This window comes from Vidua macroura, chromosome 6 (genome assembly GCF_024509145.1).
Source record: "Vidua macroura isolate BioBank_ID:100142 chromosome 6, ASM2450914v1, whole genome shotgun sequence".
Taxonomy (NCBI): domain Eukaryota; kingdom Metazoa; phylum Chordata; class Aves; order Passeriformes; family Viduidae; genus Vidua; species Vidua macroura.
Window position 1 is genome coordinate 34,097,017 of NC_071576.1, and position 27,792 is coordinate 34,124,808.

Consider the following 27,792-nt stretch of genomic DNA (forward strand, 5'->3'; position numbering starts at 1 on the left):
TGAGCTCTGCGGGGTGCGGGCCTGCTCAGGGCTGGTGTGCCCGCACAGGCCTCCCTGCATTGCTCCTACTGCTGCAGCCGCACAGGACCTTGGCGAAATGCACAAAGTAACTGCCCTCAAAACCTTGCAAACTCATTCCTGTCTGCCCGAGGGCGATTTTTTTTTTCAATCATGGGAAGTCCTGGAGACATTGTTAATGAGTTCAGCTGAGGAAACCACACAAGGAACTGTGGGAGAGGGAAGGCTCTTTCTGGCGTGCCAAGCGTGAGCTCGAATGTGTGCCAAGAGGGTAAGGAGGTGTGGTAAAAATCTTACAAAGGAAGGAAAGAAATGAAACAGAGGCGAGGCAGTGTTAAGACTTGAAAATGAAGGAAAAGAGCTGGAAATTGAAGAGGGTAGCCATTGGCAAAGAAAGTTTTAGTGTTTAGTGCTTTTATAAATGTAATTTTATAAATCAATAAATATCAAGCTCATGTCAGTGACTGTAGCTACAAAAATATAAAGGCGTTTAAATATTTACAGACAAGAACTTGAGGGAAATCATGTTTTCAAGAAGTTTTGCTCTTTGATTCTTGCTACTGAGTCAAATTATTGGCATATTTGGGACAGAAATAGCTCATGTATCTGAGTGACCTTTTAATTTCCTTTTCAATCTTCTGAACTGTACTGAGTAATGAACTGTAGTGAACAAAGAAAGCATTAAGAACAGGCGTGGTGCAGATTTTATTGCATGTTTGCAGTAGACCAAAGAGCTCTGTATTTCTTTGGGTGTGATATAGCAAGAACCTGCTGTGAAAGTAAGATCTCTGGGACCAGTGATCGCTCAGATTAAAGAGGTGGTTTCTCTCCACGTGATATCCAGTGGTTTTGGTTTGGTTTTTCTTTTTTTTTTTTTTTTTTTTTTTCTCTCAGTGTTTATACAGCACCTAGCACAGCATGGTCTGATTTGTAGGCTCCGATTTCTGCTTTTCTTTGACCTGCAAGTGTTAATGAGGCAAGAAGTGCTTTTGTAGAGTTTTTTTTGCCTAGTCACATACCTGTCTGAAAGCAGAAGTTTATCCTTTGGCATGTGCCCCAGGCTTCCTGTCTGCAGCTCTTCCTTTGCAGGGTCTTCTGCAGCGAGTCACAACAGCTAGCTGTTTTGTAGGAAAAAGGATGTTAAAAAGCATGTGCTAAAGGGAAGGGATGGGAAATGACGTTTCAGCCAAGAGGCTTTCATTGTATGAGGGGGAGGAGCATGCAGCAGAGGGGGAAGCAGCATGAGATCAGTGGGCTTTTTATTGCACAGCATGAAAAGTTCCCACAACTAAAATCTGATCTAACCTTTGCTTCCTGTGTGTCTTACAAGAAATGTTTTCCATGTAAGGCAAGGAGAGCCTGCTGTAAGGAAGCATGTGGCTGTCATTTATTTCAGAAAATGTGTCTCAGCATTCAACTGTATAAAAACAGACCAAAGGGACCTGTGGTAGCTGCAGCCTTTATTGCCCACGTTTATGCTATTTAAAGACTAGTCTTCTCCAGCTTCATTCTGGTGAAATAGCAGGCTTGCCTAAAGTCTACTGACTACTGTAGGTGAGGGGATTTAGCCAGGCATTGCTGGGGATAGGCCTGACATTTCTCAAGTCAACATAATTGGATTATTCAGCTGATGGTAAGCCAGCACCTTTCCAGAAGGTTTCCAGAGCTCTGATTTGACTTGGTAAATGATTTCTTACACAAGTCACCTATGCAAAGCCACCTACACTTCAGGCGTGGTTTTAAAAAGAAGTGTTGATTATGTTAATCACCTCTCTGAAGTTCTTTAAGACTTTCATTTCTGATACCCTTTCCCCCCTCATACTTTTTCTTGACTTACAGTAGTGCAGGAAAAAAAATTCTGTCTCATAAATGGGGAGTTAATAATTTTCTTGACTGAAGAAGCCAAGGATTCCTTTTTTCATCTTGAAATGAAGATGTTTGCAGACCTTTGGTTAATGTTAATATCTAAAAAATAGTTTCAACTCTGAACTTCAGCTAATGTCGTGAACCAGACCTTCCCAGGATTGATGACATTAAGCCAGTAATGTGCATGTCCTCTGTTTCAATCTCCTCCTCAACTTTTTTTTTTTAGTCATCTGTGAGCTCAGAGTCTCACTATAGATTGTTCGTCTTTCTTTTGTTGCAATGTCTTTCACATTACTATCATTCGTCTTAACTCAAACCCTTTGCATTTTGGGTGAACGCTTGTAGAAGGGAACTGGGATCCCTCTGCATGTTCTCATCTCTTGACTGGTTTGCAGGTGAGCTCTATAGCCCATTCTCAGGAATGTGCAGTGGGTGTTGAGCATTACTATGCTCTGAGATGACATAGCTCTAACAAGGCCAATTCTTTCTTAATTTCTTCATTCCCATCAGATCAGGAGTCCTTCCTGCACTTAGGAAGTAAAGATTATTTCCCCAGAAAAAAAAAAACAAGCAAAAATTTTGGGTCGGGCATCTTGGAACTACTGATGTTGCAGACAATCACCTGCTCTGCATTTCTCCTTGCTGGTGGGAGTACTTTCAGTGTTTTCAAGGAATAGTGTTCCCTTGATGATGGTAGTGTTGAGGTTGTACCTGTAAATTCTACAAGGCCTCCCTCCTGAGAGCCTTTGCCTTTGGGGAAGAGTAACCATTTATGTCACAACTTCTGAGAGTGAAACTTGCTGTTGGTGACAAAACTCAACAGTTTTCCTTGGTCAGAAATAAAAATTTATCAGTAGGACTGCTTCTTCAAAGAACTTAAACTCCTGCCCAATTTCACTTATTTTGTAGCAAATGTAGCCTAAATATAATAAACTTTTTCAGATTTGATTTGTCTGCAAGGAGCTTGTAAAGACTATTGATGCCTTTGATGTAAATAAAGCATGGCTGTTCTTGGCAGAGATGGTGAAACTTAACCTTGGTCCCTCAGAAGTACATTGTTGAGTTCTGTCCTTACCAGCATATGTTCTTACCTTTCAAAAGGGCTCACAGTAGTGTTTCATTGGGATTTCTTTTCATTTTCAAGGGTGGTATGAAGCAGTCTCTGCAGTGATTTCCAGCAGCTACACTCAAGTACTTCTGAGGAGCAGGACTTGCAGGTGGAGGCTGTGGCAGTGTTGCTAGAGACCAGGAAAGGGCATGTGAGTGTTGGAGAAAAGGCTTCTGGTAACTATTGTGCTCTGTAGTATGCTGTAAGAAGGGTGGTTTCCTCAAAATGTGCCTTGTAGTGTCCTGTGGAGCCTTAGTGGAGCTATTTATTTTCCACAATGCAGGCTTGTCTTTGTCCTCCCCCCACTTCCCTCTGTATGTGAAAGGGTGATTCTGCTTTATGAGGAGAGCAGAGCCTGATGTGCAAAAGGAGACAATGGAGATCCTTTGTTATCCAGAGCCAACTCTTACACCTGTTAAATGCAATGTTTGGCTTACCTAGAAAAGCAGCTCTAGGTGAGTTAGAATGTGTATAAAACATGCAGAGACTAGTCTTTTCACAAAATGAAGCTTGCAAGTGGCTTTTTGTAAGATGCCAGTGGAAATCCAGATAGTTGCAAGTGACAGACCACCAACTCCTCTGGATATAGCTGCTGTGACATTCACACAATGCAGTCTCTCTCTGAAGCTTATAGGTGGAGCTACAGATGACATTTCGTGTTTTGTTGTCTTTTTTTAACAGCTGTTACTCAGCATTTAGTGAAGAGAAATGAGGTAATTAAAAAACCACCAACCCTCCCATCCATTTTTGGTCAATTCCGATGCAGGGACCCTTTCTGAAAACTCTGCATAATGTATTTTTTTCTTATGGATAAGAACAAGAAGCTCAGTTAACCTGTGCATTTGAGACCATTGCCAGTCTGATGTTGATGTTTAGCACTTTCTGCAAGATTCAGTGTTTTTTATTTGTAAAGCCTGCCTTAATTTAAATGGTTGCTTGTTTCTTTTAAACTGTTGCACCAGTGTCCTGTTACTTCCTCTTGTGCGTTCAAGAGATGCCAGAGAATTTTTGAGCAAGTTTCTGATCCTGATGTCAAGCTGTTTGCATTCCTCTAAATACATGTAGCATTTGTAGAAACTAACACTTATCTCTGTATGGGTTTTATTTAGAATGTTTGGCTTTAGAGGAAAAGGAAATTTGTAACACTAAAAGATGGTGTTAATGGATTTAACCAGTTGTTTTGCAGCAAATCCTTAAACTGCGGAGGCAAAGGGAAAACAGCTTTGGTTATGACAACTGCTGACTCTCAAAAGACTAAATTGCATATTAGATTTTCAAAATGTGGAAAACAAATCCAGCCTTAAGAGTACAGTATATAAAGGTGCATACCCTTCAAGGAACTCATATCCAAATAGATTAAATGAACATGAAAATCTTCTGCTGTTAAAAGTAATTTTAAGTCACCTTCTCACTCTTTGGTGGGTCTTGCATATTAATTTTGTTATGCTGTAAGCTCTTGCAGCTGATCTCTTTGTCTTGCTGCTTGGAGCACTGTGTTACAGGTAAAAACATGAAGAGCAGGACTTTTAAACAAGCTTGCTTTATACTAATTCTAATAACCTTTATTTAATCAATTCAGTCTGAGGGAACTTTGTTTCCAGAGACAGGAAATTGCTTGAGGATTACTGACTGTGACAGGACCTTCATATTTATTTGCAAAATGTCTGGAAAAAAATAATAATAGAATCAGTCTTCCTTTAAAGGCAGTTGAAACTGGAGTTGCTGAGCTTTTCCCATGAGGCTGGGTAGAGGTCACTGGTCACATTCACTAGAATGTTTTTTCTTGGCAAATAGTTTCATGGCTTCAGTGTACTCATGCAGGGCACTTGGAGACACCTCAAAACCCCAAGCAAAGCAGGGAGTGACCTGTTTCCCAAGTGGATGTACTGTTCACTTAGCTGCTAGTGGCTTGACATACTTACCTTCAGGTAGTAGAGAGTGAAATATGCCTGCTCTAAAATGCACTTTTTAGAGGGAATGGGGAAGGATCTTCCACTTTGCAGCTCTGTGTCTGCAAGAGGAGCAAGGCATGGAGGGGACTGGGACAGCATGTGTGGTACTGTTCATGTGCCCAGCCTGTTGACACTTGAATGCTACAAGTATGCTGGACAAATTAAAAAAAAGGAGAAATCCAAAAGACTCCATAATCTGTCTTCTTGCTTGTGTTTCATGGATGGTTGCCTGGTAGCTGGCCCATTCAGGTGCAGAGGACTATGACTGGAACCAGGAGGTGGGCAGCACCTGAGAGCGTTGTGCTTGGCTGAAGGGGAAAGGCAGGGAAGCAAGTGCTCAGGTCAGTAGCAGGATGCTTTACCTCTACGTTCTGGTCTCTGGTGAAAAGGTGTTGCCTGTGGCTTTATCCAGAGTTTGTCTTTGCACATTTTGAGTATTGGGAGGGAATATGATCTTTGGAAGGGTTTTCCCTAGAGTTTTGAGGTAGACTGGACAAAGCCTAGCTGTGCTTTTGGAGTCCTAGGTGGTCTAGCCAAACTGTGATGTAGAAGATAAAATAACCTGTATGCTCTGACTTCTGGGTGAATCTCCTGACCTACCACGGGCATGTGTGTGATTCTTGTTTGTGTGCAGCACCACTTCATAGCCCTGCACAAAACTGTAAGATTTACTGCTGAGTGTTTTGCTGACTCTTGCTGTTCTGCCTTGTTTAACTTTCCCCTTTCTTTTGACTTTGATTTCATTTGCCTGCCTCTAACAAGCCTGTGTTACCTTTGGCTATTTTGGAGCACTCTCACCCAGCTTTCTGGCTTTTAATCTGCATTGAAACCATGATACTGGAGCCATGATTTAGGGGAATGATTTCAATATGAGTTCTTCTTACTGATTCCTGGAAGTTCACAGCCTGCCCAGAGCTAACTTCAGTCCAGTTCCATAAACAGCCATGCAATGCAATAGAAAATTCAATACCTTACCAATTAGTAAACTACATCTGGATAAATTTATTAAGGGTCCAAGAGATGTGACATGAAATTAGCTTATTTCTTATGTCTGTGGATTGGACCTTTATGTTCTTAAAAGCCATCTGGAGAGCAGTCATTTTCAACCGGCAGTGGGTCTGTGTGCAGGCAGTGTGCTAATTGTCCTGTGGTCTTAATTGTGAGGGGATTGAATGCGGATGCAAATTTTTTTGCTTTTTTCATTGTACACTGGCAAGAGTGCTGCGGCACTGTGGAATAAAATCTGCCTAGTGCCACTGGGATGGATGTCTGCCACAGTGAGGGGTTTGTGGCAATACATGTGCATCTGTGCTGTTAGCACAGTGCATCCCAAGGAGGAAAAGCAGTAAGAAACATCTAGCAACATTGCAGCTGCTAAAAAACAAAAGTAAAGGGGAATAGTTGTCTAATGGATGCAAAACCGAGCCATAGTCCTGAGACCTTTTGAAGGCCTGCCTTATTCAGATCTATTGAAGTCATTCTCTTCTGTGTTAGAATCCCAAATGCAGTCTTAAGGGCAAAACCAGAATTTAAAACTTTCTTGGTTTGGTCAGTGATCTGTCTTGTTGGAAGATTAAGTTTTCAGAGGACTTAAGGGACAGTCTTATTTTTCAGAGTTTTTATGTGTGTGTGTTTATCTCTGAAAAGATCTATGTGCTGACAGACATTGAAACATTAAGGATTTGTTAGTCTGGAATGTTCTGATACAACAACATGTCTCTTGCTGAGAGCCTTCTTTATAAGGTGGAATAAAATAACGAGCACTGTACAATATTTGTCACCATTCCTTGAAAGTTGGTGATACTTCTCTATAGTGGATGTTTTTATATCTGGGAAATGTAATCATTTTAAACTTGAGTTGTGTCTCACATCTGTGCTTTTAGGAATAAATGTAAGAATTCCTTCATCCCCTAGTATAGTTCCTTACTTAAATGTCAGACTGCTTCACTGAAGTTTATATTTAGAGGACTTTGATAGGAAAAATACTTCCAAATGGATGTCCTCTCAAGTGGCTGTGCAACCTGGTGGTATTGCAGCTGCATGTATAGCTTTTAGCCACATTAGTTGAAATGAAAACACAAGAAATGGTAAGGACAGAGAGAGGCATGTTCTAGTAATGAGGGATTATAAAATAAGCCTTTACGGTACATGGTCTTTCATTCTCTGAAACAAATTAAGATAGCTGCATAAATGAGAATAGCATCCTGGTTATACAAGTGACTTTACCAATCCAGTGCTTCTTTGTCAACCCTGTTACTGAAAGTAACATTTAAAGCTTGGATGTGGTTACAAGAAGTTCTGCCTTTGCACGGCTTTTCTTTATTCTCCTTCCCTGAAGCCATTCCAGTTTACTGTGAGTTTTCTTTTTTAGGACTTATTATTTTTGGAAGGCATTCTGGAACATTTTGTGCATATGGTCCTCTGTAAATGTGCTGTTTTACTGATTAAAGCTGAAAGTATGAAACCTAGCTTTTCTGATGCAGTGCGGCAGGGGAAAAATGCTGAAACAATAGTTTCTAAAGGGAATACTTTTCCAAATAAAGACATTTTCAAAAAATCCACAAACAACAAAAAATCACCCAAAACCAGAACCCCGACAGATTGTGAGAGATTTGTTTTCCAAAATCCCCCAGTCTCTAGTTCCTTCCATAGATTGCATAGATGACAGTATGTTTAAAAAAAAAAATCCTTTAAAGCAGAACCAGCACTTTTTAAAAAAAATAACTGTTTTCTTTTCATTCACTGTTGACATGATCCCACTGCAATAAGCATTTTTGTAATAGTGCAGAAATCTGCAGTGCATTGGAGTTGTGTGCATTAACCTAATTCTTCCGCTGCTCCTCTGCAGCTCTGTTTTTCTTCTTACTGGTTCCTGGAAGTTCACAGCCTGCCCATAACTAACTTCTTCCTTACTTGGAAGGACAATGGATTTTGATCTCTTATCTTCCTCTTCCCAAGTAAAACAGAAAAATTTTCCAGTGAAATTTTGTGACTTTAAAAAAAAGTCTTAAAATTGGGGAACTAATGATATTTAGGGCTTTCTCTTGGGCTTACCAAAGCAAGGAAAATTGGATTTTTTTTTTTTTAAGTAATACAGTTTGAATCTTCTGTGAATGTGTCATGACAGCCATGGTATGTGGGGAAAGATCACACAATCCTGAGACTGTTCCTAATAGTTTGTCTCTGATTCTGTTTCTAAAAGTATGAGTACTATTTGTAAGAACAAAAACCGAGCCCTGCTTGGCAGTTGTTAATCCGCACTGACTTGAGCATTTCCGTCATGGAGTGGACAGTGAAAGGTACTGAATACCACCCCTTTTCCCCTTGGCAACCTTGCACCTCTTTGCACACCCCTTGGAAAGTCTATTCCTTGTTACTTACCTTTAAAAGGAGTGTTGGAGTGGAAGCTTGTTTGGTCCCCTCAGGAATATCTTTGAACCTGCTGTCCGTTTCTCTGGGCTGCAGCAGAGAAGAAGTTGGTATACAAAGGCTTGCACCCAGCATGGAAGGGGAGTAGCTGGAAGAAGTGCTCCCTGCAATCAGCCCACAGGAAAATATGCTTGGCTAACCTCAAGATGGTTAGAGGAGCATCAAGTGAGATAAGGAGGCAAACAAGAGAGGGGTACAAAAGCACAATCTCCATGCCAAAAAGACTTCAGCCTGTGTTAGGAAGGGTAGAGAGAAGGAAGCTGGGGAGTAAGCTGTGCAAATTGGTGAATCTTGCAGATTTATTCACTTGAGGTAAGAATATTGGTGTGACTTTATCAGTTATAAGGTACTAATTATCCAGTAGTGAAAAATCCAGTTCCCTGGCTTAAAGCTTGGGTGTGCCTTAGTGAGCCTGTGAAGAGTTAGGTACATGCCATTTATCAGAGATTAAAATGGAATTTCAGGGTTTAACCTGTCCAGTAGGCTTCTTTCTGTGCAAACTCTAATGCTCCCTCTTGAAAATAGAAGTTGAGCATTATCAATTGTTGGTTTAGTTTGTTGGGATTTTTTTTTTTTATTTAACATTTTAAAATTTAAAAGAAGTGTTCTAGAAACCTTTGTGGAAGAGAGCAGGTAAAAGCTAAATCAAAACAATTCTATGAAAGAAACAGCCAAATTGGAAGGTCATAGGCCACCCTCAGCACAGTTGGGGAATGAGGAAGGAAATTCAGCTATTCGAATTTCACTTCAACAATTGGTTTGTTTGCAGTAGGGTGTATGCTGATTCCAATGTCCAGAATAAGCAGCTTGGTCTTTCCTACTGATTCTTCTTTGTAGCAGGGAATATGTGCAATGTGCCTGCTTTGTGCTTTGACTGTGTTATGCAGAAACCTGCCTTTTTATAATTTAAATATGAAGGTGTAAAATGAAGCTACCAAACACATCATCTGGTTACTGGACAGGAGGAGTGTTACATGTTGTTTGGCTTTTCATATTTCCTTCTTTCCTCTTTCACCTTTTCTCATTATCCTGAATAATTGAGAGTTGGCTGTGCTGAAAAGTCAGATTATTAAGATTTTTCTGAACTGCCTGCAGGTAATGTCAAAGGCTTTGGTTTTTTCCTTTGTTCCTAACTTAAACTGAGCAGTGTAATTGAATTGTGATGCTATTCCTAAATGTTAAAAACACAATTATGTTTTTAAAAGCTTTCAACTAAACTGGTTTAACCACAGAAAGTAAGTGGAATGAAGGATTTCTTTCCTCTGCTGTCACTTGGACTTGATTTTTCTGTATTTTTTTTTTATTTAGCAGCCAAGAGGATGACTTTTTTGCTTTAAAGCTTAACTGCTTTTTGAAAGCAGGCAAAATAAGCATACAACAAAACCAGCAACTAAGGGTGAAGGTTAAATAGTCTAAACCACACTGCTTGCATTAGATTCCACTTGCAGCGTGACCATGAGGCAAGAACAGCACTTGTGCTTAGCTTTTCAAAAGCTATGCTGTGCACACCCATCACTCCTGCCACTGCTAAGATCTTTGCTGTGTGCATTCTAGAGTTAGCAAACAATGTCTGCGTATTATTCTGTGAGGGGGAAATCATGTGGATAAAATAGAGATTTCTTATGTGCATGAGGATAGCTAATTTTCTTTTGCTAAGTTTCAAGTATGGTATTTAAAAGCAATCCAGTAGCATTCCAAACATTCTGAACATTTCCCTAAATAAACTTTGAAGAATTCAGGTTTTAAAAGACCTGTTCTCCAACAACAGTGACACAGGCCGTAACTGTGCCAGGCATTTTGAGCAGCTAGAGAGCTTCAGACTGTCCAGTCTCTGGTTGTCCAGAGCATGTCTTGAGCATATGACCTTCCAAAGAATGCTTTTCCATGTGGACCTAGGAGTCCTTCTGTGACAAAATAAGAAAAATAAGAAAATAAAGTCATAATCCTGTGAAAATTTACACATGCTTACAAAGGGATCTTGGATCAAGGGATATGAGGTGGCAGCTTCTGAAGGTCTGGAAGATAAATGGCAAAGGTCCCCAAAGAGCTTATCTTAAAGAGAGCTCCTGCCATATGTAAGTTTGACATCTTTGGAAAGGGCTGCTGGTGGTGTAAGAGCAAGCAGGGAGTCTGGCTTGCATGGTTTCAGTGGGAGTTGATGTCTGCTTGAGGACTTTATGTAGAAGGAAGCTACTTGTCCCTGTGCAAGCAGGGCTAGCCATGCAGCAAGAGGGACTCTTGCTGAAGCATCAGACTTGAAGAGCTGGAGATGTCCCTAAGTTGGGAGCAATGGGTACTTCTTCACTGGTTCATAGCATTGCCTAAGAGGGTGTGTGGCTATTGACTTTATGGATATAGAGGATGGCTTATTGTCTTATCCATATTTAGTAGGTGTTTTTCAAGGTTCACATTATAAAGAAAGCAAAAAACCCTCCACCTTTATTGACTGGTAGACTTTTAACAGAGAAAAATCTCTTCCACTCCTTACTGTATTTATGGGCACTGCTGGCTGTACTACATATTATCTTTGTAAACATCTTTGTTTAAACTTAATCCTTACATAACCCTTCAGCCTAGGCTGTAGCATGTGAAATGAGTCTGAAATGTCCTTGCTCTTCATAGTTGTGCTAGTGTCAGCTTCTACCTTATTGTTCTTGGCATCCATTAAAGAAAGCAGCCTGTTCCTTAGTGCTTTGTGTACACTTTGATTCTCCCAAACCCCTGAATTGTTAAGCTACACTCCTGGGAGTATGTCTGACAAACGTGTGTGATCTACACTGCACTCCAGCTAACTTCAGGCGGTGGAGGCCTGAGGAGTTGTTATGCAAGTTGCTTCCCCCTAAGCTGTAGGTATAAAGAGTGTGCTAAAACAGTCAATTTTCAGAGAATTGAATGTCTGTCTAAATAGCCTCAAAATCAGCTCTCCTCTGGGAAACAGGGATAGTTTCTTATCTAGTCAGAATCTCTTCTTCTAATTTTGCCAGGGAACAGTCAAGGCTGGGAACAAGTTTTGTAACTTGCTGAAGACCAAAGGGAGGATCCTTGCAAGCAGTACCTGTAGCCCATGTCTCCTAACAATCCTGAGGGGTTTGTCTATGCTGTCACCCACTGAATGGGCTGGCCACCCTTGTGTCTCCTTCAAATCTACACCAAACTAAATCAGCTTAGTGGGATGTTTCTGTAGGCATAGCAGCATCAATTTACAGCATTCCTGGACTGACAGCCCCAGGCCTGTGATAGACAGGATACGTGGTAACCTGGGATTGGAGTGACTTCGTAGCTAAAAAGAGGTGTGGAAAACATGTCTGATTTTAAAAGAAAGGAGAGAAACAGTGCTGTGCTTTGGAGCAATCTGTTAGGGAATCAAGAATAAGCAGTAAATGATTCCCCCTGAAGATATTCTTGTTTTAGGTATTTCTAGCTTGTTTGGTGTTCAGAGACCAGAACTGGACTGCTGACTTCTAGGTGCAGTCTTTGGGGGAGGAAAACGCCTCTGGTAGAAAGGTAGCATACCTCAGGTGGCTCAGCAAATTTTGTGATAATTGCATGTCCTCTTCCTACCTCTCCTGGCTGCTGCTATGTCACCTGACATGTATTGTTCCAAGGGCAGGGAGGGCCACCTTTAAAAAATACTTCAGCAATACTTTTAGAAGTTCTTATACCAATGAGGCTTCCTTAAATTGGAATAGGGAGGACAGAGCTTTCTTGGTCTAATCAGAAGGGCGTTTGTTGAAGATGGTGCACTCCTTTTTCAGAGCTGTAATTCTGTATAGAGCAGTGACTCTTCGAGGAGAGCAGCCGACTGTTGGCCTGGAGTATTGAATATGAACTTCGATGCCATGCAAGAGGTCTGACTTTAGAGGATGGGGCAGATGTACAGATTAACTGGCTTGGCTTTCTTCACATAGAGTATTTTTTTCATTCCATGGTCTAATTGTTGCTGAAGGTATTCTAGCAGGTAAGTGGAAGTATCCTTATTCCGTTCTGCATGGTGGAAGTTTGCTGAACAAAGCATTGGCTCCAATTTGTGGAATACATGAGAAATCTATAGGCTGTGCTACAGGCATAGTGGAATAGATTCACTCCTCTCCCTCCCCCTCTAAATGAAGCAAGAAACAAAAGGGTAGACACAGAGTTTATTGTAGCAGCAGCTCCAATACACATGACATTTTGTCATCTTGAAATGACATTTCAAGGCAGGATGTATGCAGACAAAGAATTTTTCTCTGAGAGAGATCCAAAAAGAAAGATCCAAATTTTAAAGATAGCCCTTTTGTGAAGTATAAGCATAGCAGTGACATGGATCTAAGGGAAAACCCTTTTTTTACTAGAATGGCTACCAGGTTTATTGACAGATCTACATATTCCCTCCCATAATGCATCTACTGTTTTGCCTGAGTAATTGGAAATGTGAGTTGAGGCTGAGTTGTGTGTTTCTCTAGTCAGTGCAGGTGTATTGCTTTAATCTCGGAGTACTTAAGGATCTGAAGGTTCTGCCTTCCCCAGTAGTAGGAGTGCTAACCCAGATGTCCTGTTTGTCCTTACAAGGTACAAAAGAGTACGATACCTGCCTCTGCACTTCTCAGCTCTCTTTGAGATTATCAGAGATTAGCAGTTTTGAATTTCCTTGGGAAACTTGGAAATAAAATAAAAAACTAATAAAAAACCGAATCCTCCTTCAGTCTGCAGATTCATTTAACTGAAGCTGTGGCTGAATGGGGTTTTCCTCAGAATTAAAACTATTCTTGTTGTCAGGTGTAAAAACCATTAATTTTGGCAAATTTGTTTTCACCTGAGAGCTTCAGGTGTGTAATGAATAGCAGGATACAAGTATTGAAATGTGTTTCCATGTGGGTTTTTTGGGTTGTTTTTATTTTATTGGTTGATTTGTTTTTCTAGGGTGTTTTTTGGTGGGTTGCTTGGTTGTTGATGTGTTTACCATTGGAGGCCTTGCGGGTTAAAACTATAACAGCTTGGTGAAATTTGTTCTGCTGGGTCTTCATTAAAAGTATGGGTTCAGCTTTGTGCTTTCTCCGTTTCCCAGCTGTGCTTTGTGTGTTTGTGTACAAGGCTGTTTTTGCTGTGACAGTGCCTCATAGGCTGTGGGTGAATCCCTCAGTCCTCAGGTATGAGCAGTGTCACATCCTGCAATTTTAATTGCTGTGTCCTGTCAGATCATTATACCTGAGGTTTGCAAGTTGTTTTACATTCCTCCTATAAGCGTGTGTTTGCCTGCCGGCTGGCTGTCAGCATTGCTGTGCCTCTCCAGGTGGCTGAGGAAGCATTTGATTGATTTATCCTACAGTCTGCTGTGTCTTGGAGATCCTCTGAAAAGTGGTGGGAGTGGAGAAAGACTGGGTCTCTTGAAGAATTTTTGAAACAAATCTTCCAGATGCTATGTCCTCTGGGGCTGTCTCGAAGGGAAAAGCTAAAATTAATTATAAGCTAGGCATTCTTCACATTTGAAACATCAGTGAGTGAAAAGTTATGGTCTCTCTCTAATACAGGTCCTTTTTGTCTTTCCTTTGTAGAAGATTGCTTTTTCTGCTCCTGTTACCTCGAGAACTGTGAATACTTAGTAAGATTCCTAAGTGCTAGAACATGTAAAAGGTTTCTCTTTGTTTCTAACTTTCCCTTTTCCCTCTCCAGATGTTGTAGGTGTTTGGCTCAACATTTTTTCTTGCTTTGTCTGTTTTTTTTTTTTTTTAGACCAAGGTGCTCCTGATCAACCAGATCTTTCACAAATTTTTTAAAAAGAAACCTTGGTGGGTGAAAGATGTGCCATGGAATGGTAGCATCAAAGAGCAACACAGGATCATCTCTTGCCTTGACTGGCCATGGGTTATTTCGTCTGCTAGTTTTCTTTGGCTCCTTTATCTTGGAAGCACAGTCCACCGGTAAGTGAAATCTTTATATATGCTACAGGAGGGGGAGGTATATAAGTTTGGAAGTGGCTGTATATTTTTAGGTGAAAACTGGTGGTGGTTGATGTATTTGTACACAGGAAAAATTCCATCACTACTTGTTGAGCAGAGTGGGAAGTTCCTGAACTGAATGAGTCCTGCGTAGTAGTGAATAAGTTCTTATCCTTCATCCTGTAGTTTTGGTTCCCCTGGGTTTTTTTCCTCTCCATTCTCATCCCTTCACTGCAACTGGGAACACTTGGGGCATCTGAAGAGCGTGGGCCCTGGTTTTGTTAAGTGAGATTCTCATATAAACAGTGTTATTTGTGTGCCTTGAAGCAACTGCTCATGTGGAAGGCTAGAAGCAGAGATTGTGTCCAGCTCTTTTGCACAGCTGATGGATCTGTTCAGTGTTTCCTTGTATGCTATCTTCTGACACCTTAACACCTGCTACCTGTGCCTCTCTATTGGACCCTCTTTCCAGCTTAAGTTTTCCTTCTCCCCTCATCTCTTACTGTTTCTTGGATGGATGAGTGTCGTGAATAGTATAAAAAGCAGTGGAATGGGATGATATGAAAAATGTCATCAGAGATGGGAGATCTGCCTTTTAAAAATGAGTGGAGGAAAGAAATGTACTGGATACTCAGAAGGTAGTATTTGATGTGAAGTACGTGCTTGGTTACCCAGGATACCCTGAAATATGTCTTTTTCTCAGACCAGCCATGATCTAGTTTTTGTCTGTAGAGAAATGTCTGGTCATCGGAGGCATGAGATGGAAGGAGGATCTTTGATTTTGCAAGAACTTTGAAGGAGTTAATCCCAAAAGGAAAGATTTGACTTGAGCAGCTGTTGTAATGTAGAGCATTAGCTTGCCTATGTAAAGAAAACCCCTGTTCTTGACATAACTCTAAAAAGTCCTATTTATTTGACATATCATGGCACCTGAGAATGTCATGTGACCAACATTCCTCAGCATCAGTGTGGTACAGCAGAATAAACATTAGCTGCCAGATGCAGTCAAAGTTGAGGTGATTGTGTATGGAAAAGTCTGCTGGTGCTGAAGACTTCTGGAGGAGGAGTTTTGGAGTGATTTCCGTTTGCTATTCCTGGCTCTTTGAGTTGGAAGGGAGAGACTGCTGAAATAAGATATCTCAGGCTTATATGTCTTCCTCACCTGATTTTAGCCTTGTAGGTAATGAGGGGGTGGGGAAGACACCCTTAAGAGCATGACAAATTGTCATGAATAGTTAGTGACAGTGGGAAAGGGACAAGATTTTTTTGGATCTGGGCTATCCATGTTTTTTTTCCAACTTTGCTGTTGTTTGTGATAGTGTCACTGCCTCATTTCAGATGTAGGTCTGTAAGATACGCCAGCCTGAGGCACCATCACCATCTGAAAGCCCCATTAGGCACTGCAGCATCTTCAGCTGAGACTGCAATAAGTATGCAAATGCCTTGTGGTGCACGGAGGACTGCTGGATGGGGAAAAGCTGCCACAATACTGACAATCCTTTTTAATATCATTTTTGAAACATCCAATCACATTACAAAAGCACTAGCTAGGCATACCAGAAGATCCAAGAGTCTGCATTGTATTTCCCTTTCTGTGTTCTTTTTTGCTTCAGGATCTGAAACCAGTTGTGGTGAACTGATCAAGGCAGATCATCAGCTAAACAGGATTATAATGGCTAGGCAGGAACCATTTCCTGCAGGGGAAGTGAGAAAACAGAGGGGAGCCAGGATCATAGCAGAGGGCAAGACATGGAGGGGAAGGAGTCCTGGGGAAGGGCTCGCTGAGGAGCACTTCCATGTACAGTTTCTCCAAGACTGGGATGTAGCAACCCAAAATGCAATTGCTGGGAGGGATGGGGGGTGCTTAGTGATGTGTCATGGGCCCAGGGAGTTGCACCTGCAGCAGCATGCCAGCCATGAGTGACATTAATGAGCAAGTCAGCTGAGGAGCAGAGAGCCAGATGGAGAAACAAAGAGTACTAGCGAGGCACTGGGAAAATCAGCTTTCCCTCATCTTGGTCCCCCCACCACCTTGCCATCCTCACTTTATTACTTTGCATAGCAAAGTTATTCAGAGCAAGCAGAGCAAAACAGTGTTAACATGAAGCAGGAGACTGTATTAAATCTTGTGGTGGTAGTGCTTATCTTGAATGTGGAGCCAGTGTGACGAGCTCAAAATTGCTTTAAAAGCTGAAGAATGTTCTCATAAAAAGACAAGCATGGAGACAATGTCTGGCTCAACCGTGAGTAAGAAAGCAGAGCTTGTGATTCGTATGTATAAAACCATCTGAGGTATATGTATTGCAATCATTTTGCTGCTTAAAAATTCTATTGCTTAAGTTCCAGGAAGCTTAGAGACATATTCATGGTCTGGGCAGGAAGATGTTCTCTTTGCCATGTGGTTAATGCAGAGAGTAGACTCATTTTCAGTCAGCAAGCATCTGCTCTGTCCTCTGGTAATAAATTGGTTTTATTTATGCATGGATTTTTAAGAAAAATACTCAGCACTTTGTCTCAAGCAATCTATCCAAATATCCTCAAGTGCCATGAGATTAATATAAGTTGCTTAGTCACTAACATATTGCAGAATTTGGGGAAACTGTCCCCTTTTCATTAGAAGATCTCCATGAATATGAAAATAACCATATATTTTAACACAAAACAAATGCAGCGTTTGGTAATAGGCAAGCAGTGAAGCTGTGTCAGAAGAGGAGGATTTATGGAAACTTGAGTGTTGCTCAGGAATATTTTTTGAGCTTTATCACTGTTGCAGCGTTTTTCCTTGTCTGGCAAGTTCTCCAAGATTAATTGCGGGAAATAATGAAGGAATGAGCAAGCAAGGAGACTTGGAAAGCTCCTCAGTAATACTGAGGCTTAGTTCTTCATCTGTCTTTCTGTTTCTTTCGGGGTTCAACTGGAACGTAGCTAAGAGCCAGGATGCTTAGGAGATAGAGATGGGGAATTTTTGAAGCATTGGAGAGGAGCAATGATAACCTTTTTTATCTGCATTTCCACAGCTAATGCTTCTCCATTTTTTCTTTGTTGCTGTGACTTTTGTAATTTTACCCCCTCTCCTTCCCATCTTTGTCCCTTAAGGCCTTGTATTTATATCTCATTCACAGTGGTCCTCCTGCCTGGCCAGGCTATTTTTCGAAGAATGACAGTAGATCAGATTAAGTTGTTCATTAAATTTTAACATGTAGCCTGTAAAATACTCTGAAAGCTTCCTATGATTTATGTTCCAAATGTGTAATCTCTCTTAGATTCTTGACTGGCTCTGTCAGAAACCTATCAAAACAGGTTGGGCCTTTCATGATTGATTGCATCTCCTGATCCTGGGAAATGCAAGTAAATGTGTTGGTAAAAGTATTAAACATCCCGAATTAAGCAAATATCAATACCCATAAATGAGCGAGTGTAAATATTAACCTTTAAAAATTAATAGTAATGCAGGCTCAGGAATCTAAGTCCATTTAGATTTAGACACATTCTGATTTTTGTTGACTGCACGTGCAAAATGCTATAAAGTTAGCTCTTTAATTTTTAGGATTGCCATTAAAGTGATAAATTGAGCTTGAATAAACTGAAACCACTTAATTCCTGTGTGTTGTCTGTGACGCAAATGCAGCCAATCTGCTGCTTGCTGTTCTAAGGTCTTTTCAGTGCCAAGGTTATTCTGCACAGAGCTCTTGGAGCTCTTGTTTGCATTGCAGAGAGCAGCATGTCAGAGCGCACTCTGCTCATTGAGCAGATTCAGACTTGTTCCTATTCTTTGGGAATCTCTGCGAAGCAGAGGTTTCCTTTGTCTCTGATTATGCAGCTGAAAGGAAGGCGTTTATACAGCTAGGGATGGATTCAGTGGCCCTGAAAACAAGGATACTGTAGCACTGGATGGCCAGACCGAAATGTGGAAAGTGTCATGCATGAACAGATGATCTTGATTCTGACCTGTATGCTTCATGTACGTGTGGGTTTGGAGAAATTACAGTGTCAACCCAAAGCAGTGTGGCCTTCTTCATGGAGAGAAGGGGGAGCATTTTCAGGGGCAATTCCTCTTTCCAGTCCCTTTGTAGAGCTTAATAAGAGCAGAGTGGTATGGAAGAGCATGGTGAGGCGCTGCAGAATAATGGCCAGGCTGCAAAGATGGCTAGGAAGCAGACGCAGGTAGGCTCAGAATTAGACTATTCATATAATGATAATAATATTCACACTGCTACACACACTGACCCAGGCAGTGTTACTTAAGTAAATGCCTTGAAGGGAGTAATAAGGATCTCAAGAAGCCACATAACTTTTTAAATTTTAATGCATTCTTGTGGCTGAAGAATGAATTAAAGCTTTGTGATGTTTAGCCAACTGCTGGCTTAAACCATGATAGCATAATAATAATCCTGAATTTTCTTTTTGTCTGTCCTAGGTTGGCCAAGCAAATCCAAAGGACCTGCATGTGAGTAGACTTACATTCACTGTTGTACTATGAGAAATGAGTGTGATATTTTACTGGTTAATATAAGTGTCTGTGAGCTAGGATTCCCATTATACGTTTTGTTGTGTTGGATAGGCTTGCGATTCATCTCTATGTCCCATTTTTGGTTTTGACCCTTGGATTTGGGAATAACGGCTGCCCTCAGTTTGAGAGAGGGACATCAGCTTCCCACCTTTCACTGTGCTTGGAAGGGATCCTTGTGCCTTCTACAGCATTTAACTTCAAATGTCTCAAGAAAACAACAGATCAGAATAAATAGTTCATTAAATGCAGAGACATGCTGCTTCTGAGAGTTTTGAGAGGCTGACAGAGTATTGAGAGGACAGGCTGAGGTAAAAAAATCTTTCATTTCCTTTAATCAAGAAAAGTGAACATCTCAGCATGATTCTTGATATATTCCATTGGATACTCCTGCTTTTTATTTCATGTGCTCAGAAAAAGTTTAAAGTCTTTCCAGTGGCCGTGTCATGGATGCATGCAACTTCAGAAGCAGTTGGTTTCCTTATCTCTTCTAAATATATAAAATAAAATTTTCTATATGGTTTTGTTAAACTCTGAAATAGGATTTGTTTAGTCTGAACTTTCCTCCTACTCTGAAAAAAAAAAATAAAACCAAAACTAACAAACAACAAAAAAACACAAAAAAAAAAAAACCACCAGAGGAACAAAATATGAAGGGAATGGATTAATGAAGAAAAATTTAAAGATGTGGGAGGGTAATTTTTACCACCTACCAAATTTTGGTCTTCAGAAAGTGGGGGTTAACAGAAGTGCTGATGGGATCATCTGAATCCTCTATTTTTATTCAATGCTTGAATATTACTCCTGGCAAGAAAAGCAGTATTACATGCACATAGTATTAAGGGGCTTTCATTTCTTGGCTGTGGTTGCTAGCAGGAAAATCAGCTGTTTTAGGAAAAACCTCAAGAGTTGTCTGGTCCAATTCATCGTAGCTCCTTGGGTTAGAATGCAAAAGATGGAAACTAGTATGAGTTTCATTGCAGAGGGAAGCAGGAGGGGTGCTAAATGGCATTTGTTCTTCAGGAGAAACTAGTTGTGAACTACAGTCCAGGTTTTGACTCATCACCATCCTGGTGTTCCTTGAGGACTGCTGCCCGCTAGGCTGAAGATACAGATTTCTCTGTCTCTTCCTATTTTCACTCAGTCCTTTCCTTTTTATTTGCTAGAGGCAATCATTTGGGAAGAGTCTGAGTTTTTCCCTAGTATTACAGGAAAAGTCCTGACAGTGGGATAGAAGAAAGTTTATCGCCTTGTCCCAATTCCTTTCCTGCTTTCTGTCCCTTTTGAATCCTACACTGGTTCCCAGAGCAGCTGAGGAACTATTTTTTTAGAATATGTGGAATGTTTTTCATCTGTGCGACCCATGTCTGCCATTGCTTCTCCAGCCCTTATGTTTAACTGAAGTACCACAAGTAGTTCATGCTGCCTGTTCATGCTGCCAGCTAATAATGATTCTGCAGTGGGGATGGCAGAGCAAGAAGTACATTTGCTGTGGAACTGTAGCAAACTTCAGCCTGAGCTGTTAACTGCAAATACTGCTGGAATAGCTGGTGTGTGGTGTGTAAAGCTGTGGGTATGCTGACATGGATGGTAAGGAATAAACAAGTGGTGGGGCAAGGTAGGAAACTGTAGATTGTTTAGTCTTCAGCTTTTGTGGTCAAATCTGTCAAGGCTCTTCTAAACCTGGGAATCTGTGTCTAGATGAGGACTGCTGAAACACTGCTGGTAACAAACTGCCAATAGTCAGGAGTGAATATGGTACTAAAGGCACTTGAGCAGCAAGCTCAGAAATGTTTGTACCTTTGTGAAAGTAATTGGAAGAGGATTATGGCATTGTCACAAGAGGTTGTATACCTGCTTATCTGTGTGTGCTCGTCTGCATATAAAAACACATTTTTCTTTTAATGAACTGAAACCTCTGGGGAGCGTTCATCTTCCCTTGCAAACAGGAATTCCTGAGGCTCTGCTTCTGCTAAGTGTTGCATTGGAGTTGGAGGACTGCTTCCAGATGTTGTTAAAGGGATTTGAAGGTAACCCCTTAGGTGTGGGGCTGCATGACTTACAGGATGTGCTAGGTGGATTGGGCTGGAGCAGGCTTGTTGCTAAACTGTTGAAGAATAAAATAAGCTTTTGGCCCAGCCTACTACAGTGATCCTTTTGTTATGGAATGGGGAGGGGAATTTCTGGATTTCTTGTACTGAGAACACTGCCTAATCTCAAGAGGTTGTTGGGATGCTCCCTCATTGCTTGTGTACTTTGGCACGGCTGGTGCTGGATGGAGATACCTCCTGTGTTTCTTCTCTATAGGTCCAATGCTGTGAATGCAAAAATAAGTGTGCTTATCCACCTGCTACAGTAAGAAGCGTTTCAGTGGGAGCAGAAGCCAAAGAATTGAACAGTAGGGTAGCAAAAGAGCAACTTGAAATCCTGTGGACTCAGCATTTTAGGTCTAGCCAGTCATCTTAATTCAATTGGAAAAATATTTATTGTTCAAAAGTAAAAAAATACCATTGCTGCTGCTTTTGAGATACATCTTTTACTTTGTCAGTAAAGGGAAATATATGTCTTACTTGAAAAATGTTGCCTTGCTGTAGAGTGAGATAAGCACCTCTGGTGGATGTTGTCTTGAGTTTTCAGCCCACAGACAGGGAAGAAACATAGTGAGCTTTGACACATGCAGAGTCATAATTAGAAAGTCGAATGCTGCTGCTGCATTAATGGCTAGAAAGAATGTTTTCTATGTCCTGAGAAAAAGACCAACGTGGTGTGTAAAGAATTTTGTGTCTGACATATCCTTAGACACTGATAAAACTGTCCAGAAAGAAAATATAAATTTTTCTGTGCTCTTACCAATGCTGTAAGGCAAATGGAGATTTGTAGGAAGGTGGTAGAAGAGATTGAACATGAATGAGGATCAGTAGAGAATAAGATTCTAGGAAGGAGAGGAGGGGAATGGGAGTGCAGCAAAACAGGATGGTGACTGCTTCCAGAGATGGAGTTGTGAAAAAGATCCTAGTGGTTTATAAAGCAAATTAGTGGCTTGGTGGTTAAGTAGTGCAAATCCTAAAAGAAGGTAGTGTTTTATTTATGCAAGTAGATTAGAACAGTTGAGAATAGTATGACCTTGGGAGGGAGAACTCTAGTAGTAAAATATATGTGTGTTTACTTTTTAAGGGTTAGGTAAATATCTTAATGCAGGAGGATGCCTCTGCAACATCAGGGTTTTGAAGCTTTTCTGTAGGCAACAAGACTGACTTGTGAGACACTGATGAAGAGTTTAAGAATTAAAGGTTACGAAGTGTGTGTGCCCTCCAGGGACTGAAGTGCAGAAATCTGAGCCAGAAGCAGATCAAGGTGAAGACACCAGTTACTGGAGCACCAGCTATGCCTATCTATAAAAGCTCGAACATCATTAATGGTGATCTGGGGTTGAGAAATTGTGAAAGATCATATAGCAGTTTTCTGTGAAAGATGATGTAGGGAGGATTTTCAAGTAGAAGTTGCTGCCATATTTTGAGTAGTATCTGACTTTCTCAAAGTTATGCTTTTCTTAGTTTGTGTTCACTTTAATATTTAAAAGCTGCTTTGCTCTTCCCCCTATCCTGCATTTGTTTGGCTGCTTCACCCCTATAGAGGAACCCTTTTTGTAAAGAAGATAAACCTATTAAAGCTGCCCAACTCTAAATCCTTGTCAACACTCCTTGCTGATGATGATCCCTTCCAGGTGGTATCTGTATGTCACTGTAAGTGTGGAATGAAATTATGTTAGAGTGGATAAGTGACTTCTAGTGCTGCCTTTATTCTGGACCACCAGCATGCTGGAGATTTAACATCCAGGAGACTTAGCTGATGCTGCAGAGGCCTTTAGGAATGTGCTTTCTGGTCTGTCAAACAAAACTCAGAGCTGTTGATACATCTCTGTCATGGCAGGAGAGAAATGTGGGTTTCTAACAGTTTACTTGTGCCCATTCCTCTTGTAACTTCAGAGCAGCTATCTTTGAAACTCAGAGCCCTGGGGATGCCCTGCTCTGTAACCAGTCTCCAGTAGTTCAAGTTTTGGGCCTGCTGGTGTGCTTTTGAAAAGGAGCCGTACTGTACGAGTTGTGCTGAGCCATGCTTTGTGCTGCAGCACATCTTCTCTTTTGCACAGACAAAGTGTGTAAAGTATCTGTAATGTTCTGTATTATCCTGAAGCTAGTACTTCCCTTCTGTCCCTGGTTTTGCTTTCCCTAGCAGAAGTAACAGTTGAATGCGCCTGAAGGACAACCTTCAGGTTTCATTTTAAACACTTTCTTTGCTGTAAATGACTTGGGTTGTAAGATACTAAGAAAAGGTAAAAGGTTTATAATTTGCCTGTTTAGGTTCAGCTGTCACCTTTTCTCAAAGGAGGAAATTGCTAATTTTTCATATGTAAGCTGAGAAATTTGAATATAATCACAAGCTGCAATGAGTATACCTTTAAGAGCAAGTCTTAGTGAAGTCCACGAAGGTGGCAAGTTTGTTTTTTCACATTTTATTCTTTTAGTCCTCCAGTTCTTTGCCTTTCCCAGCAAACTAGTCTTGCTGCAAATGTTAATGCCATTAGCCCAAAGCAGGGTTGACCTTCGAGCCTTCTCACTTTGAATCTCTTTATTTGCATTTACTTCTCAAATATTTAAATGTTATCTTCAAGTTGACAGTTAATGCTTTGATGGTGACTGTTTCCTCCATGGCATTTAGTAAGCTGAACTCCACTTTTGGAACAGTTGAGGGGAGATGTACAATGCTGGGAGAGCTGAGTTCTCTGTTGGAACAGGACCCTCGTAAATTTTTGTCGCTGGAGCGTAATGAAACACATAGAGGCAGATGACAAGACTGGCAATGCAGGCCCTGTTAGTGCACTTATGCTGTGTGGGAGAGGAGTGTGCAGTGGTGCCCAGATCGCTGTCTGCTGGCGTAAGGCCATGCCTCTGCTGGGCAACCACACTGGAACTGCAGTGTGAGTGCTGTGCTGGAAGAGATTAGCTCCTGTGAGAAGTTCTGCCTCCTTGCCTCCTCTTAGCATCCTGGAGAAATGACTGCCTCTTGGCACATGGCTCCAGCTGTAGAGGCTCCTCAGGGCTGGAGCACCTTTACAGAGAACTGGATTTTTTTTTTGTTGTTGGTTTTTTGGGTTTGTTTGTTTGTTGTTGTATATTTTTCCTGTCAGTATTGCCTTGGTCATGTCTGGTCCCACTTTAACCAGATCTTTCCAGTCATGAGTTGGTCCTATGTATGAGTTGAGTCCTTGGGCAGGCAGTGGTATGACTGCATGGGGAAAAGGAACATTGCAGACTGTTATCTGGGACACAGGTAGGGCTGCTTTTAGCATCCTTGATTCTTGCTGGTAGTAAAACAAAGAGGAATTGGTATAAGCTGCTAACTAGGGGTGTTGTGAAGAGATTCATTCTCTGACTACAGTCAAGGTGAGTGAATTCATAGCTATTTTACTGCATACCTCTGGCCAGTTGTCTGAGGCAGGTCAGAAGTATTTCATGCTTGGCTGCATTGGCTGCCATGGAGGGATTTGAGAGGATGAAAATTAATGTCTGTTCTACATCCTCTGACAGCAGGAAAGCATCTTATCATTAAGTCTGTTTCCATCCTCTCAACTCTTGACTTAATTAGTTACTTCAGATGGAGGAAATTTTTCTCCTGACTTTTGTTAATAGCACCAAGGGAGGATGCCTGCAGAATCTGAGCTTTTGTGGTTTTATTTCTAAAAAGCTGACACTGAACCCAGGGTTTCAAAGCTACTTGCCAGCATGCACTGTGCACAAATTAAACCAAACACATCTCTCTTTCCAGAGGGTCTGTCACCTTTCTTCTTTCTGTGGTAGTAGAGGCTGGCTTCCTCATTAAATGCAGATATTTCTCTCTAGGTAAGAGTTAAAACACCTAAGCAGGAGTGGGATGAGGGGCTCTTACATATTATTTCATAGACTCATGGGATATGCTGAGTTGGAAGGCATTCCTCAGGAGCATTAAGTCCAACTCCTGGCCCTGCTCAGAACACCGCAAGAATCACACAATGCGCCTGAGAGCACTGTCCAAATGCTTCTTGTATTCTCTCAGGCTTAGTACTGTGACCACTTCACTGAGGAGCCTGTTCCAGTGACCAAACACCCTCTTGAAAAACTTTTTCCTGATATCCAATCTAAACCTCCCCTGACACAACTTCATGTCATTTTCTCAAGTCCTGTCACTGGTGACAAGAGTGCAGAGATTGGTGCCTGCACCTCCATTTCCCCTCGTGAGGATGCTGAAGACCGCAATGAGGTCTCCCCTCAGTCTCCTCCAGGCTGAACAGACCAAGTGACCTCAGCTGCTCCTCACGTGGCTTCCCCTCCAGACCCTTCAGCATCCTCGTGGCCCCTCTTTGGACACTCTCTAATAGCTTAATACCTTTTTTAAATTGTGGTGCCCAAAACTGCATACAGGACTGGAGGTGAGGCCACAGCAGTGCAGAGCAGGACAATTGCCTGCTTTGACTGTGGGGTTAGGGTAGCTTCACCCACTGTCATGGTGAAGTGGGAGTTGCTGTAAATGCAGCAGTGTTTGTGAATGGCAAATGTTTCAGTCTGTAGTTTGCTTTTCCAGTTAACCTGTATTCCACTTGGTGTGCAGCTTGGCTTGATTTACTTCTCAGGCATTGTGGTGATGATCTCTTTTTTCATATAGTGTGAGATGGTAGGAAATGGCAAGTTACAGGAAACACTTTTGCAGTAAATCCTGTAGTATTTACAACAGAATCATCGCTTGAAGTTGGTTTTCCCTGACTGGTATCAGATGTAATGAAAACTGAATTGAAAACAAAACTAGAAAGCCCTCTGGTAACCATCTGTCAATTGTTAAATATCATGTGATGGCAAGATGAAACTTGTGGTGCCTGGTGTGGTCTCCAATCTCATCACAGCAAATAGTTCCAGTTGCTTTTGCCAGGGAAGTTGACTGTTCCCTGTCCGTTTGGAGTAGCTTTCTCCGTGGGAAGGATTTCTTCCCAAGACTGAGCTGGTTCCCCAGGTGGAAGGATAGATGTGTTTATGCTGATTAGTTTCTTTGAGCCGTGCTCTCCTACACTGGTATGCGCTGTGCCCATTTTAATGACCAGCTGTAATGATTTTTACTGTTGTGCAGTTGTTTAGCAGTAGCAAGACAGCAGTCGGGGACCTTTTGCTTTGTATTGTTTCAAGTGTTCCCCGAGCCCATCTTTGTCCTGGCATCAGAGAGCACAAGGCTGCAGCACACGGCTGCTGCGCCCCCGGCCCGCACGCATCAATTCATCAGCTTGATCTTTGCACCCCTGCTCCTCGGGAGGGTCGGATGGCAGCTGCAGCTCCTGTCAAGCATGATGCCGGGCAGGGAGCTTTGGGGAGGAGAGTTACAAAAGGCTCAGTTTAAATCATCTGTGTAAGGCCGCAGCAGAAGCTCTGTCACTCGGGCCCCACGCTTGTCTTCTGGGGCTACGCTTGTAATGACATTAGCATCTCAAAAAGGGGATTACCACAACTCATGGGTTCTGAGGGGAGAGTATTTTTGCTGTTGCTTGAAAAGCTGCTTTCTGGCTACCTCGGTCAATTTTCCCCCCTCTCTCCCCCGTAGATCCTGAATAGTTTATGAAGGTATACATGCCATGTTAAAAGTGGGTTGTTGTTGTTGCAAGGAAGCTGGTTGTTTATTGGCCTAAATGTGGGCTGGCAGATATGAGGTTGTTTCTGATAGCATTCTTTCTTACTGATTTGGAGTGACTGCCTGATTTCCTGATGGAAAAGGTAAAGGGTCTGTGTTGTGATCATAGCTGTATGCTAGAGAATTATCCTGTAGTCATGCTTACAGAAAGAAGTTACATTATATTAGTTTGTTGTGTGTATTTCAACCAAAGAAAATGGGCAGCACATGCATCCTATTCATTGTCTGCCTTCCACTCATCTTCTGTCACAAAAAACCCTTCCTTGCACCCAGGCACAGGATTTCAGGGTGGTTCCTTGGGAAATGACTGTATTTTTATAAGGTCTTGTTTAGCAACAAAAAATATTTTGTGAAACTTAACCCCTGACTCTTGCAATTTGGTTGCATTACCCTCACCTCTGATCAATATTCAGCTGATTGTTTTTCACTAAGTTCACTTACCCTTTGTGATGTTACATGTGCTGGAAACTTGCATTAAGGCTCTCAAAATGCTGGACTCTGGTGGAAAATCCATGTGGTTGCTACTTCCTCTCCAATTCCATTAGCTATAGAAATGACAGGTCGGGCCAGACAGATTGGTTGACTGGTCCCTGGGGAAGAGAACAAAGAATTGCCTTCTTTGCCTGCCAGAGTGAGGCAGGACTGCTTTGTACAACCTCTCCAAACTCTCCCTAAAATTATTAGCTGGCCCACAGTGTCCAAAACAGAAACCCCTTACCTTGACTGAGCTGGCTTGGAGGGCGTGCAGCAGGAAATGCTGGTGGTTGCCTGGAGCTTTGTCTGGAGCAGTAGTGCTAGTGCTGTGTGTCTTGTACTGTTGAATAGGCAGGGAAAGGTGTGTATTGAAAGAGACATTGTTATATTTGTAAGCTGAAGTGTTCACAGGCCTTAATCTTTGTGTGTGCCCATAAGGACTTGTCTTGCATGTTCACATAGGATGTAGCTCAGCAAGTGGCTCTGCAAGGCAGAGCTGGTGTGTCGTGGGTGTCCCTTGCTCTGGGTGCCGCTGGGAGGGGAGCCTTCTCCAATGACTCATGGCTCCTGCACAGCTGTGGCTCTTCTGAGGGAGATGGCAGGCCTGAGCCTGAGATAAGCTGTCCTTCTGGGAACCAGGGAGGAGCAGAAGTTGTTTCCTCTGTAAACACAGTACAGGGTATTTGGTGTGCTGAGAAAATGAGGCATTTAACTTATCTGTGTGAAAACAGGAACTGTGGAAGGCCTTGCAGTAGCGTGGTGGCTGCTGACAATGTGTGTGTGCTTATTCAGTGTATTTCGAGCTCTGCCCATCTC

At 41.7% G+C, this 27,792-nt stretch overlaps 1 protein-coding gene and 1 long non-coding RNA gene across 10 annotated transcripts in view; one reads left to right on the plus strand and one right to left on the minus strand.

Moving 5' to 3' along the window:
* LOC128808571 (uncharacterized) lies at positions 1 to 27,610 on the minus strand. Of its 3 annotated transcripts, XR_008437492.1 has the most exons (5): positions 27,221 to 27,610; positions 26,944 to 27,092; positions 8,326 to 8,477; positions 2,976 to 3,108; positions 1 to 1,136 (listed from the first exon to the last, which is right to left on the minus strand). It is a non-coding gene; the product is annotated as an uncharacterized LOC128808571 (long non-coding RNA). The 3 variants fall into 3 exon arrangements; XR_008437490.1 differs by lacking the exons at positions 1 to 1,136; positions 2,976 to 3,108; positions 8,326 to 8,477 and adding an exon at positions 13,215 to 13,787 and having other exon boundaries at positions 27,221 to 27,603; XR_008437491.1 differs by lacking the exons at positions 1 to 1,136; positions 2,976 to 3,108; positions 8,326 to 8,477 and adding an exon at positions 19,274 to 19,367 and having other exon boundaries at positions 27,221 to 27,602.
* Positions 1 to 27,792, plus strand: part of SUSD6 (sushi domain containing 6) — a 78,507-nt gene that overhangs the window by 17,004 nt on the left and 33,711 nt on the right. For 5 of the 7 annotated variants that reach the window (XM_053979834.1, XM_053979830.1, XM_053979832.1 and 2 more), the window contains 2 exons: positions 14,083 to 14,270; positions 18,706 to 18,735. In XM_053979834.1, coding sequence (XP_053835809.1) covers positions 14,150 to 14,270; positions 18,706 to 18,735 — 151 coding nt within the window. In that variant the 5' untranslated portion in view covers positions 14,083 to 14,149. Of the gene's footprint in view, positions 1 to 3,060; positions 3,144 to 14,082; positions 14,271 to 18,705; positions 18,736 to 27,792 lie in introns of those variants that run through there. The other 2 variants (XM_053979835.1, XM_053979837.1) reach the window with 2 other exon arrangements.